The 13890-nt window shown below is 40.4% G+C and overlaps 1 protein-coding gene across 1 annotated transcript in view; it reads right to left on the bottom strand.

The window, feature by feature from the left end:
• Positions 1-13890, bottom strand: part of ppp2r5b (protein phosphatase 2, regulatory subunit B', beta) — a 50164-nt gene that overhangs the window by 11373 nt on the left and 24901 nt on the right. The window contains exons 3-7 of the mRNA XM_003452401.5: positions 10275-10376; positions 9672-9764; positions 9182-9312; positions 7258-7317; positions 3920-4028 (exon numbers count right to left, since the gene is read on the bottom strand). Of these exons, the coding sequence (XP_003452449.1) occupies positions 3920-4028; positions 7258-7317; positions 9182-9312; positions 9672-9764; positions 10275-10376 (495 nt within the window). The remainder of the gene's footprint in view (positions 1-3919; positions 4029-7257; positions 7318-9181; positions 9313-9671; positions 9765-10274; positions 10377-13890) is intronic.

Genomic DNA, 13890 nt, shown 5'->3' with positions numbered 1-13890 from the left:
GGCCTAAAACTTTTTCTGGTTGCACATGTGAGAATTAACTTATAGCATATCAGTTTTTTGCTCTTTAAATACAGTATTGGGATACAAATATCACAGCTAAATATAGCCTATGACCAAATCATCTTTGTAGTGTCTCTATACTGTTTCCACACTTTGGAATTAAAGGACATAAAAATACTGAAACCAGAGAAATGAGACCATCCAAGAAGGACTGCTTGGTTCCTAAAAATAAAATTATTACTTTCATAATAATGATACACTTCAGTCACTTCAGTACACCTCACACTTCAGTACCCACAGTAACTGCTCAAAGCCTAACTATATGCTTAGGAAATTAAAATATGTGTGTTTTTAAAATCTGAGCGGCAAACAGTAGGACCTGCAACCAAGAATAACAGCCATAAATCGCTCAGGAAAACCAACACACTTTTTAATAACACTGGTGACACAGTTAATGAGTGGCAATGGGTAAGGGGTTAGGAGAGCAGAGAACTCCATTTGTGTTCATGAATAATTTTGCCAATGCACAAGTGAATTTATATCTATTGCTGAAACACAATCCATTGTTGTTTTAAGAAGCTTGCAGCAGCCAAATAAGTAAAAAATAGTTTTGCAATGTTGTGTTTAATTTATGTTGAAGCAAATATATCTGCATTTAACGAAACATGGGGAAAATACTATGTTTGTGTGAGACAATGTGGACATGTTACTGATGTTACTTGTGTTATTTTCATCAGACAGCCAAAGACGTGTAGCTCCGTTTAATGTGTGACTTTAAACTGGCTGTAGGTGTGAATGTGAGAGTGTGGTTATCTGTCTGTCTGTACTAGCCACACGATGGGCTGGTGACCTCCAGAGTGTAACCTGCTTCCACTCCCTATGATAGTTTCGAGAGACTCCAGCCCAGCCCCTTGAGAAGCTGTTCGGAAAATGGATGGCTGAATAGATGATTAGGTTTACTGAACCCACACTGGGGCCACATACTCTAAGTCAGTGATATCAATACATTCAAATGTATTTCAGTGCTCATCTTCTAAGATGTTTAAACAGTTTGCTGTGATATCATATTTTGATATTGGCATCCAGAACTAGGTCAGTCCTGAACAGCCACACCTACTGAGTACAAAACTGCCATCCACAAGACCCTGCTTCTCCCGTGACCCTGTCAAACCGAGTGCGTGTGAGTGTGTGAATAATTTATGTGTGTGAACCACAGGGAGAGGAGAGATGGGGAGAAATGTAGGGCACAGTGATGCTGAGACCCAGAATACACACAGACACACACACACATTTTGTGGGGAACAAACTGTATCTTCTGCATAAGCAAACAAAGTATGGCACAAATAAAATGCACGGGCATGCACAAACACAATAGACTGGCAGCCATCTGTGTCACCAAGTATTATAATAACCCAGACACACATACTCGTACACAAACACCAAAAAAAATCAAAGGCACTCACACACGAACGTAACTCAGATGTGAGTGCGTCTCTCAGCGGCACTATCTATGACTCAACCCTGCCTCCTAGTGGTACGTTTGACACATTGCTAAAATGTCTAACCACCAGTATTACCAGGAACAATTTTAGACACATTAAGCTCACTTACTTCTTCTTGGGTTCATACATATATTCAAGCCAGATGTTTGTTTTTATCTGTTTTTAAGTGCAATCAGACCATTACAAAGAGATTCTGGTCATGGTGACAGGTAGAGTTTAGGATAGCTGATTAAACTGTCTGTCAAGAATAAAAGCAACAAGCTCGCTTCTACCTGGAGATCTGTTTTTATAGATTTGGTTTACAAAGACATGAATATAAAACTGTGCAAAAGTCTCGAGCTACCCTTCATTTTTTTATATGTTATTTTATTCAAACCAGTTCAAACACAAAAAAGAAAGAAATGCAGTATATCAGGCAAAAACAGAGTTTGTGCAATTCTAAAAAGCTTAAAAGTTAATATTTGGTATGACCACCTTGATTCTTAAACACTTACCTGTGAGGTAAGCTTTCTCGTAATAATTTCTTTAAGTAATCTTCAGGAATAATTCTCCAGTTTTCTTGAAGGGGACTGAAAGATCTGTTCTGTTCTCTGTCAAGATGATCCCACACTGCTCTGTGTTGAGGTCCGGGCTCTGGGGAGGCCAATCCCCGACTGATGGTGCTTCATTAGTCATCTCCGTCGTTTTCTCTCCCCACACGCCACTGCCATTCTTGTTCATAGCCTGGTCACTTCCCGGATCGATTACTGCAACTCTCTTTTTCCAGAACTCTGCTGCCCGTATTATCACCAGGACCCCTTCCATGCACCACATCACCCCTGCTCTGCAGCAGCTTCATTGGCTTCCGGTTAAACACCACATCAATTTCAAGATACTTTTGTATACATTCAAGGCTATCCATCATCTCTCGCCTTCATACCTCCCTGGTTCAAATCACCATTCCTGCTCGGTGTCTCATATCCTCTTCCTCTCTTTCTCTTTCCGTCCCTTCCCCTCGGCTAGCCACCATGGGGCGCAGGGCTTTCTGTTGCTCTGCCCCCCAACTTTGGAACTCCCTTCCTCCTGAGATAAGAAACATCACTTCCCTCCCTCTTTTTAAGGCCAGACTCAAAACTCACCTGTTCACAAAAGCCTATTCCACATAAGCTTTTCCATCCTGCTATTTTAATTTATTTTATTTATTTATGTTTATGCTCTATGTTTTATCCTCATAAATTTGTAAATTGTTATTTTTGTTTTTGTTGTTGCTTGTCTCTATTCTGCTGTGTACAGTGCCCTTGAGTGTTTTGAAAGGTACTTTATTAAATAAAATGTATTATTACTGTGTTTTTTCTATCCAAGTAGGTTTTTTCACTGCATGGGGAGTTTGTTTGAGATCACTGTCAAGTCTTTTTCAATCACACACTTTCCAGATGATATTGCATGGTGCCTCTAAATCTGACAGAACCTTTCTATGTTCATAATTTGATCAGTTTTGACAAGTTTTCCACTACTACTGACTTAAATGCAGCCCCAAACCACGGCAGAGCCTCCATCATGTTTTACAGATAGCTATATCTCTCAGGTCCTGTGCGAGGGCTTTGCTTTTTTGCTAATTTTATCTTAAGACATGAATTTTATACACTGCTCATCTACTATAAATAGTTTTCAGGCCTGCCACTTCTTCTTTTCCCCACGACTTACCCACTTCCTCAATTTTTTTAAGGACACGCCATCCCAAGTTATACTCTTCGGGAATCACCTTGTTGGTGCAAAAATACTATTTTTTGCATGTCAAACTGGGTTGTCTGTGGGAGTTTCCATAGATTTAGCTCAAGAAATGGGAGCAAATTATGTGTTTTTACGACGGGCTGCTAGTATCAGAATCAGAATCAGAGTACTTTATTAACCCCAGAGGAAATGATGTGGTCACATTTGCTTCAAGACAGTAAGAACAGTAACTAACTAAACTAAATTAAGTAATACAATATATTAAGAAGTTACAAAATATAACAAAATAGCTCTACTAAATAGAAATAGCTCTGATTATAAATATCCCAGTATATTACAGTAACAAAGTACCTAAAGAATCCCCTAAAATGGACTAAAACTGATTGAAGGCAGGTATTTTAGCTTGAAAATGTAACAAATACAAGCAAAGTACACATGAGGACACAGGAAAGTACGGCTGCAAGGAACATCAGTCATTCAAACACATACTGCATCTCTCCTCTTCATTTTAGATGTATTTAGGGCATCAAACGACATCAAAAAATGTGACTGCATTCGTGGTGTTGCATCAACATAAATGGGTGTCAAAAACTGTTTCCCATGCTACACAAAATCAAAAGAAGCTGACGGCAGGGCTAAGCTTTGTCAAAGAGTCTAACGTTAAAGCACAAATATAAACTGGTAGTGAGGGTAGGATAGTCACCGACCTGCGCGTGGAAGATGGAAAGGGACTTTGCCGTGTGTAGCGGGATGAGGACCCGAACCAGGAACTGCTTATGTTCAGACTTCAGTGGCAGGGCGAAGCCGTTTATGATGCTGGAACAGAGGAGATGAGAAGACAGTTAAAAGTGACCGTCGTTCCTCGGGGGCATGTGGGGGGGGGTTTTAATGACAAAAAGCACGTGTGCGCCTTTTACTTAAGTCATCCTGTTTAAAAATCAGCACCACAACCCTCCAACTTTAAGGCCACCTGTCCAAAAACATCCCGATCACCTGTTACCAAATGCGATTTTCTAACGAACACGTTTCAACCAATGAATGGTGCGAATAGTGATATTTATTTACACGACAGCATCGTGTGTTGCTTCAAAAAAGAAACACATGTGTGACTCTGAGTCACACATGTGTACGCCTGTGCATTCATCTGTGCTCTCAGACTCTATTTTCGTACTGCGTCCGTTTCCGAGTGACTGGACAAGCGCGTGGTCTGCTCTGTTCACAGCTGCACCGGCTGCCCACAGAGAGAAAAGTATGAGCAGCAGAAGAGTGGGAACTAAACTTGGAAAGTGCGACGCTCATTTAGCTGTAAAACGGGCCGCCTGTCAGTTTTTTTCACGGGCGATTCATGTGTTTGTCTGCATCAGTCCGTCCGTCTGTCTTCATTTCTAATAGCGCTGTTGTCAGTTTAACAGAGGAGTCCTTCAGTAATATCTCCCTCCTGCTGTTCCTCTAATCTGTCTCTCTGCTTCCTCTCTCACCCTCTTTCTGAACGCCTCCCCGTCTCCTCTATCTGTGCACCGCATCCTCTCTCACCCATCTCTCTCCCGCACTCTCCATGTGTGGGAGGAGCTATAAATACCTCTGTTACCACCAACATGAATACAAACCTCTCTCTCCTCTCCTGCTCCCTCCCCTCCCTCCTTCCTCCACTTCTGACTCACTGTTCACTCACTCGTCCCCTCTCCGGCTCCATCTATCCCTCCATTCATCCTCCTTTTTCCCTCACCTTGGACTCGTCCTCTCCCTTGCCTTCCTCCCTCTTTCTCCAGAGTAACCTCCTCAAGCCCCCACTTGTTTCCGACATCACCTCACTATTGTTAAAAGCCGAAAAGTTACTGTTGGTCTCTTATGGCAGGAAAAAAACACTCTCAGTCTGGATACATCCTTCTTTTTAACTCCTTTCTAAGTATAACATCAGACAAGGAAAGACAAACACACAAGGCAGAGGCTAGACTCCATTAGCCAAAATTCCCCTGAGAGGAATTAATATTTATTGTTTCTGATACTGATTTGTTTGCGTTCTTATTGCTTATTCCTTCTTTGGTTTATTGTCTTAGTCTTTCCATTTCTAAGTTATCATTAGCACATCTGTTTATCTGCTCTGGCTACAGACTTAAAACACGGATGCACTTTCACAGCGAGTCTTCACTATCCGACATCAAGAAGCTGATGTGCATCTTTTACTCCCTGTCTGTGACTTTAAACTTGTGCCTTTGTGGGTTTCTCTGCCTTAGACTTACTAGAGTGCCCTTTGTTAGCATAATAAGATCATTAGGCTACTGCTACATAGCCTGCTAAAAAGCTAGGCTGTTATGTAGCTTTAGATTATGAGACAGCATCAAACCAGAACATCAGTAGCATTGCAGCTCACAGGTTACTTCACCACAGTTTGGGTAAAGACTCATTATGCGATGACTGTTTGCAAGGATGCCGTTCTTTTGCACTGCAGACAGATGGGCGCCTCGCCATCACATTAGCTCATCTGTACTTTAGCCGGATGAGCTAAAAACATTAAGCTAACTTAATTCAGACTTTTCTCTGGAGTCTGTTCTGTTTTAAAATGGCTTTCATGGCTACAGAAGAGGATTAAGGTCAGAATTCCCCCAAATAATTTTTTTTCAGTGGCCCTAATCCTCATCGGTGCAAATTGATATAATGCTAAGTACTCATCTAAGCTACTAAGCAGCTAAGCTAATCTACTGGAACCATCTACTTAAATCCAGAACTATTTTTCTGTCTGCTGCAGATGATAAATTTAGTTGTTTCTGAGTGAAAGCAATATGAGCAATATGACTGGAAATTTTTATTTGTTGCTAGCCAACAATACTAACAGTAGCTCTTGCTTTGGTGCTAATTCTAAAATTACAACCCCTTCAGCTAATTAACAACAGAGCAATAAATAGATGTATACAAATAAATAAAACAGCTATAACTAATATCTGCAAATATGCAAACATGTGGATAAAATATTATTACTATTATTATTGCTATTATTATTATTATTGTACACTGAACAGTCTTATAGGAGCTAGTATAAAGGACCTCCTGAGGCACTCAGTCTTGCACCTTGGTGCTACTGTGCTATTACTCTATAACTACCAGTGCATGGAGTGGGTGTTGATCATAACTGATTCAAGAGCATTCTTCTCATGGCCACCTGCTGGACTGTCTCAAGTTCAGAACCAACCACTGAGCCGGCTTTCTCGGTAAGTTTGTCTACTCTGCCTCTGTCACAGGGGGAAGGTGTCCGCACCAGCAGACCACAGCAAAAACAGAGCGCTAGCCACCCCTGTATGACACTTTGTCCCAAGAGTGGGCAGATGTTGCTTGACCTTAGCCTCCTTAGGAAATAAAGTCTATTGCTAAATATTATTGCTTAGAATATCAAATGTAACCATAATGGGTCCACAGGTGTTGATAAAGAGGCTTTTTTCCCCATCTTGGACAGAGCCAGGCTATCGCTTTTTCTTTAACCTAGTCTGATAAGCTAGGCTAACCACCAGCTCAGCAGCTACCACGAAGACACGGTGTTGATAGTAGTTTTTTATATCTCACAATGACAGCATCCACATTTCACTGATTTGTCCATTCTTGCTCCTGGTTGTTTACATGTGAGGATCAACATAAGAAACGTTTGTTTGTTTATCAGTTTGCCTTTCTTCTTCGCTGCCTCGTCATTTCTGTCTTCCTCATATTTTCCCTCACAAAAGAAGGCAAGAAATTAAACAAACCTGTGAGTCATACTTCGTTTATATCTTTAACCCCCACCTCCTCCCGCTTCTCTCCTTTCTGCACCATCGCCCACCACACCTCTTTACTCATTTCCCTTGCCGTCACCCTGGGTTGTCTTTACTTGATAAGAAAGAAGGAAAAATAAAAATGCATATTGTTTTATGTGTCGTGCAGATGCAGCAGCGGCTGTGCTTTGTAACCAGTTTTTGGTGCCGGCTGCCTCATAAACAGAAACACCTTGCAAGTACAAAGTATATGTGTGTGTGCAGCACAGCAGCAAAGCATATATAAACGTGTGCTTTTGCAGACAGACCTGCCGAGGATTTCCAACAGTTCCGCAACTCCATTGAAGTGCTCAGTTTCATATATGAACCTGAAGGTCAGAGACAGGACACACACAGGCAAAAGCACTATTAAATCAAGCTACAACTGATAGTTAAACAACACTAAAAACAGCAATTACATAAACATTAAATAAACAGTTTTATCTTCCTGTAAAATGACCTGAGCGTGCATGAAAGTTGCTAGTATTCACAAATTTCCTTTCAAACCATGTCTGAAGCACACCTCTGTGACATTCACAGTTCCAGTGAAGTTTATACACATTTTAGCTGAAACTACATTCAGTAAAAGGAAAACATGAAAAGCAAGAAGCACCTTCACTGAGGCAGCTCACTCTCTGGGCAGTGTCACTATTTAAAAGTAAAGTATTGCATTTTCTTTTCTTTGTTCTCTTTTAACATAGTTTTTAACGTACTTTAAAAAGTTTGTAGTGTAGCAAAAGGAACAGCAAAGTGCAGGCTTTTCTTATTTGCCCTGTTAAACCTATTTTAATATATTGAATTCAATTTTATTTTATTTTACTTATATCGCACAAAATCACAACAGCAGTCACCTCAAAGAACTTTATATTGTAAGGTAAAGACCCTACAATGATACAGAAAAAAACCCTCGACAACCCAGTATGAGCAAGCACTTGGTGACAGTGGGAATGACAAACTCCCTTTTAACAGGAAGAAGCCTTTGGCACAACCAGTTAGGTTTGAGGGACACAGCACAAAAAACATGAAAATACTTCAAATAATTTTGAGTATAATAATGTTTTTGTTATAGTTACATTTTATAATTAAAGATTATTATATTTATACTGTCTTAAAAACCCATCTTGGGGAATCTTGAAAGAAAGGCTCATATCATTCAGTATCAAATGTTACCAACACAAACAAAGGCAGTAGAATTTAAAACATAGTTTAATGATAAAAGACATTTTATGAAAGTTTGACCTTGAAGTAGTGTAATGTTTAGAATGACCACATATCATTTCCTATATAGCTATATGATGTCAGTACAAGCAATGACAATAAGAAACATATTTTTAAATAGCTCTGTAGAGCGTTATTATCGCTTTGACTTTCAGATCAATCGATCGACCTTGAAGGAGAGGTCAGAGGTCATGTGTGACGTGATGTTTTAAATGTTTACACAGTACGTTCTATGTGTCGACAATCAACATCACACTTGTAAGAATCATAGTTTCCAAGTTTTACATCTTTTTGTCAATTTTGAACCAATATAATCTTCTATAATCATCTTCACGACTGATTGATCAATCAGTGATTTAGGACACATGTAGGATGATCATTCAGTGAGCTGAACACATTCATGTTGTGTTTGTAGGAGAAAGAATACAACTGATTAAAGATTAAACCTAGATTTTACCTTTTTGCTACAACACTAGTTACATTAACAGTCCTGTTTTTCACTCTTAATAATCTCCTTTATAAACTAAAAGTTCTAGTACAACAAAAATACTAAGCAGACACTACAATTAAGGAACTGCTGCAGGATCCAAAAGATCTTTTTGTTTCTTTCTGAATTAACGCTGCATGCAAACCCCTGTAAGGGCTTGGCAAATTAGAGCCAAACCAATAAACCAATTTTGTTCTTGCAGAAGAGCAATAGCTCCTTTGGAGCTCAGGCTATAACCTCAATTAGAGATACAAAGAGAGCCAGCATTTAACAAGTATTCTCACAAGGTGCACACTGGTTTAAAGTACTAACTCTGAGGTCATTTTGTGGCTGTAGCATAATTATAATTTATGCAGGATAGATGCACAAAACGTGGTTTCTGAGCCTGCTCCTCTTCCTGCTCATCGTTTTTGACTGTCATGTGATGTTTGATTATTCGTTTTTAAATCATGAGCATGGGTTGGGTGGAGGTTTGGTGCAGCTTGTACCTGAGGAAGATGTTGTTGATCTGTTTGCGGATGTAGGCTCGGAGGCCCAGCAGTTTTCCATAGACGCGATGCAGGATGGTCTTTAGGTACTCCCTCTCCCTCGGGTCCTCGCTGTCAAACAACTCCAGGAGCTACACACACACACACACACACACACACACACACACACACATTTGCTATGAATGAAAGTCTGCACCTGTGAGTACTGCACTCTATCTCTGACCTCCTCGCTCTTAAAATTAGTCTCTCAAACTTCTGCTTCTGGAGAAAAATCAAACATTTGTACCACATGCAGCAGAATGAATATTACCATAACAGTTAACAACACATGAAACATAAAAAAAAGTCCATTTTTAATACATACACTGAGAAGTAATAGTTGATGGCACTTGAGAAGTACAGCTGCACGTTTAAGAGAAGGCCTTAATTTCTTTATACCTTCAAAGCTTTGGATTTGCGTCTTTCCAGGAGACGAAGAGGAAAGGATTACCTGCAAGACAAACTTCTGGTCCACGTAGCGTTTGGCCATGGAGGGCTGGAAGTCCGGGCTCTCCAGGAAACGCAGAAAGAACTCATACACCAGCTGAAAGAGGAACAAACACCACAACATTACACAACATTTGGCGTGTCTGTGTTTTTATCTTCAGTGGACAGTGTGGCATCGAAAATGTCAAACTATTCTTTCAAAGACACACACGCCACACACGCATTTTGACTCATCTCTTCCTGAAGATGCTGTAAAGTGACTGTACATCATGTCTAAATGTCATCTGGGTAAACATCGAGTCTATGCAGGATTTTGGAGTTTTTTTGCAGGATTTCCATTTGTAATTGATGCTGGCTAAGCTCATAATGTGTTGGCATAAAACTTGAGCCAACATTTAAATGATCTAAATGATCCCCCCTCAGGTAAACACTCAACACAGCATTAAAAGCAATTTAACCCCACTGTGAGAGAATTAACAGTGCTAAAGGCATATTTTGCCTGAACCGTGCTTTTTCTTCCATTACACCTTCATGTTAACTTAGATGAAGTCTGGTAAATCTCCAGCACCACGTGACTTAGCATGTCACACGGATGTATGCTGTGTACCTGCAGGTGTGGCCAGGAGGCTTCCAGTGTCGGCTCATCTTCCTCGGGGTCAAACTCTGGATTCTCGCTGGGTGGGAGAGTCCTGAAAATATTTACCGAGATCTGGAAAAAAAATCATAAACGCAGGCAAGGAGAAGGAGGTAGTGTGAAGTAGAGAGACAGGAAGTAGAAAAGATGAAAATGCAAAGGGAGGAGGAAGAAGAAAAAAGAGATTAGTGAAGAATAAATAACAATGCATTCTCGCCAATTGTGGATATAATGGGCAATAATTCAGAGATGAAAGCAGGGCGATGAATAGTATTTTAATACTCTATCCCATAATGGACATGGCAGCCTTGTTACCTTCAGTAATCGCCTGCAGTTTGAGGAGGTTTGTGTCACTTTAACTCTCGGAAAAGTCGCCGCAACAATGAAACAATTCTCCTTCCGATGGAACGTTTCCAGGAGTAAAGCTGTTGTGTTTGGTGGGTGTCTGCGATAATCTTTTATATCAAATGACATCTACTTAGCAAGCATGAAGACATTTTGGGATGAGGGAAAAACAGCTTTCTGTGGTTTATATTATCAGTTTCCAAGCAACTTCCACTACTGCTGGTCACACTTGGTGTGCACAGGATGAACAGCTGAAGGTTTAACTCACCCAGTCGGTACTTGCTCATTTTAAAGCGCTGTGTTGATTTGAATCGGTCCAAATCATCTAAACTGTTCATTTTTCCATCTATATTTAAGATTGCTTATCTGCTGCAACTTTTCCTGCTGTGCATCTCCAAAACTTTGACTATCAAAGAGGTCCAGAACATCAAAGTATCTTAAATTTGCACATTTCATTTTAAGCTTGATTAAATTACTATTTAAACAGCATAAACACTTTTTATTTGGGTCAGCACACATAGCCACATTCCTTCGGTGCACTGCTGCACCAACATTTGCTCATTCGGTGCAGATGTTGATCATCAACAGAGGGTAAACCATAGATGATGATCGGTAACAGGACTGTTGCTCAGAGTGCTGTATTGAAGAATATTCATGGAAAGCTGACTTATAGAGAAGGACAGTGTGATAGGAAAAGGTCTGCAAGCAACAACGGTGACCTCAGCTTTGAGAGCATTGTCAAGAAAACTCGACAGAAGAACTTGAGAGATTCACGAGGGGTGGACTGACGCATGAAGAGGGAGCACGCATAGATGTCTTCAGGAAAGCAGAACCAGAGACATCATCAGAAGCATCTTGTGTGGACTAAAGAGAAAAAGAACTGGACTGCTGTATTGCACACTGTATTTCAGTTGGAAATCAGCATCCTAGAGTCTGGAGGAAGAGTGGAGAGGCTCAGAATCCAAGGTGTTAGAAGTCCAGTGTGAAGTTTCCACAGTCTGTGATGATTTGGGCTGTCGTGTCATCTGCTGCTATTGGTGATGGTGGTGTTTTTGTTTTTTCCAAGTCCAAAGTCAACACAGCATCTACCAGGAGGTTTCAGAGCACTTCATGCTTCCTTCTGCTGACCACAGTATTTAACTACTACTAATGGTTTGCAGAGTCTGTTATTACTGAGCTTGATTGGCGAGCCCACTCCTTAACCCCATAGAGAACCTATGGGGTAAAGGTCACTATCAAAGCAGCAGTAACACCTCATCAGTGCTGATCTGCTCCATGCCACAGCACAATGACGCAGTTATTTATAGGAAAAGAGAAACAAAACGTGCATAAATGAACTGACTTTCTTTCTTGGCAATTGCATTATTTCCATGATGCATACATGTTGACATCACTGTGAGGACATTAGCATGACTTTAACCTTTAACTCAATACCACTGGGTAATAAAACAGCATCAAAGAGATGCTAGCTCGACTCAAGACTCTTAGGTTTGCAAAGCGTAGCAAAGAATAGCCTCGCTTTTTTTTCTTGGCATGTTTCTCCTACGCTGCTTTCATTCCATAATGCTGCACTTGGCTTTAAGTGTTTGATTTCAAAGCTTTTTTAAGTTCATTCACTTTCCTTCCATCCCATCCTCTGTCCTATCAGCATTTTCGCATCCTCTGGGTATAGCACCTCTATCTACTGCTGGCTTTCTTTTCCTGTTTCAGACCCTCCTTTCTCTCCACCTCCCTTTATCCTCTGGGATCTCCAGAGTCCACACTTTCACTCCACTCTTTCTTCCTTTCTTTTCCATCCCTATCTCTCACACTCTCTCTCTCACCATCTGTGCAGCCGATTGCTTCTTAGCACCTTTGTAACCATTCTACTCTTCTCTCCCGTCCTCCCTTTTTATTTATCTATCTATCCCTCGCTCATCACCTTTGTTTATCTCCCATGGTAACTCCACCGGAGATCCTCCATTGGATACCACACTGACTAGCTTCTCTTTATTTTCCCCACAGCTTGGGATGGGCATCCAGGTGTTTGACAGGGACTGACTCACAGGTGAAAATGTGTTTCCAGCCTTCTAGATCTCCTCTCCCTTCAAGTATCAGGCTATCGATTCATTCGTCCACCCACCACTGTTTGTCACTGTCCATTCCCAAAATATTCCTGGTTTGGTTTTTGGAAAGTGAATATTGGAGAAATTGCCTTTTACCTGAGTCTCTTTTTCAATCCTTCCATTACTGTTTTAGTGCTTTTTAAAGTGCACTAATTTTCCACCTCTCTGTTCTTAAACTGTACTACTGTAACTTTGTATTAATCACATTTTTTTTCTTTATCTTCGCCTGTGCTCAGTCCAGCCCCTCAGTTCATACTTCGTCAGAAACAGGCTGTTTTAGGTCCTTTCTCCCAGCTTTCTTCTGATTGACTGCCCCCTCAGAAGCACAAGATTTTCACAGATGTTTGGAGCTTTTACTTTTTGTGGGCATAGCCACAGCGCCAGCGCATCTAAAACCTGAGATTCAAGCTCACAGGGATTTGTATACATGCTATCCTCATGCTTAACATGAACATTTACCACTGGAACCAGGATTTCTACCAGTGTGTTGCAAGTATAAGAGAGCTACCAGTAGTTTTTTGGCAAAAGAAAGAACCTTTATATTAGATAATGTATCCTCCAAGCCCACATTTCCTGTAAAGCATTTTCACACATAAACGAAAGCTAGAATAAACAAGGATTAAATAACCAGCAGAATAACAGTTTTACTAGTTACGCTGCTATCCAACCACTTGTCTGCACTTGTCATTGCTGTATGCAAATGACGTTTTATATATATATATATATTTTATGCTAATATCCATACACATCTGTTGTTATGCTGGAAAATGTAAAATAAATAAATTCCCTGGTGTCTTTGTGTTCCTACATCTCTTCATTGTGCAGAGCTGCATATACACAGTGCTGATTTCTGTCTGCGTCACTGCACAATTAACCAGTAAGCAAAAGGGCCGTGCCACATTAATGCTGTTCAATATTTAACTGTACTCAGAGTGCTTCAAATTAAGTACTATTTAAGAGGCGATGTCTTAACGTCACCTTTGTTTTAAGGGATTTTTATAAGATCAAAGAGAAACAGTAACCATGTTTCACAACGAACAAAAATTAGAGAAACTTTGGTGCATCCTTTCAGTTATCTATGAGCTATGATCTTTATCTTTGGGCTGGAATTGTTTGCACTGGTGCATCATTTTAACCCC

This window comes from Oreochromis niloticus, linkage group LG3 (assembly GCF_001858045.2).
Source record: "Oreochromis niloticus isolate F11D_XX linkage group LG3, O_niloticus_UMD_NMBU, whole genome shotgun sequence".
NCBI classification, from domain to species: Eukaryota; Metazoa; Chordata; class Actinopteri; order Cichliformes; family Cichlidae; genus Oreochromis; species Oreochromis niloticus.
Note: the sequence above shows the minus strand (reverse complement) of the source record. Positions and strands in the feature narration are given on the sequence as shown.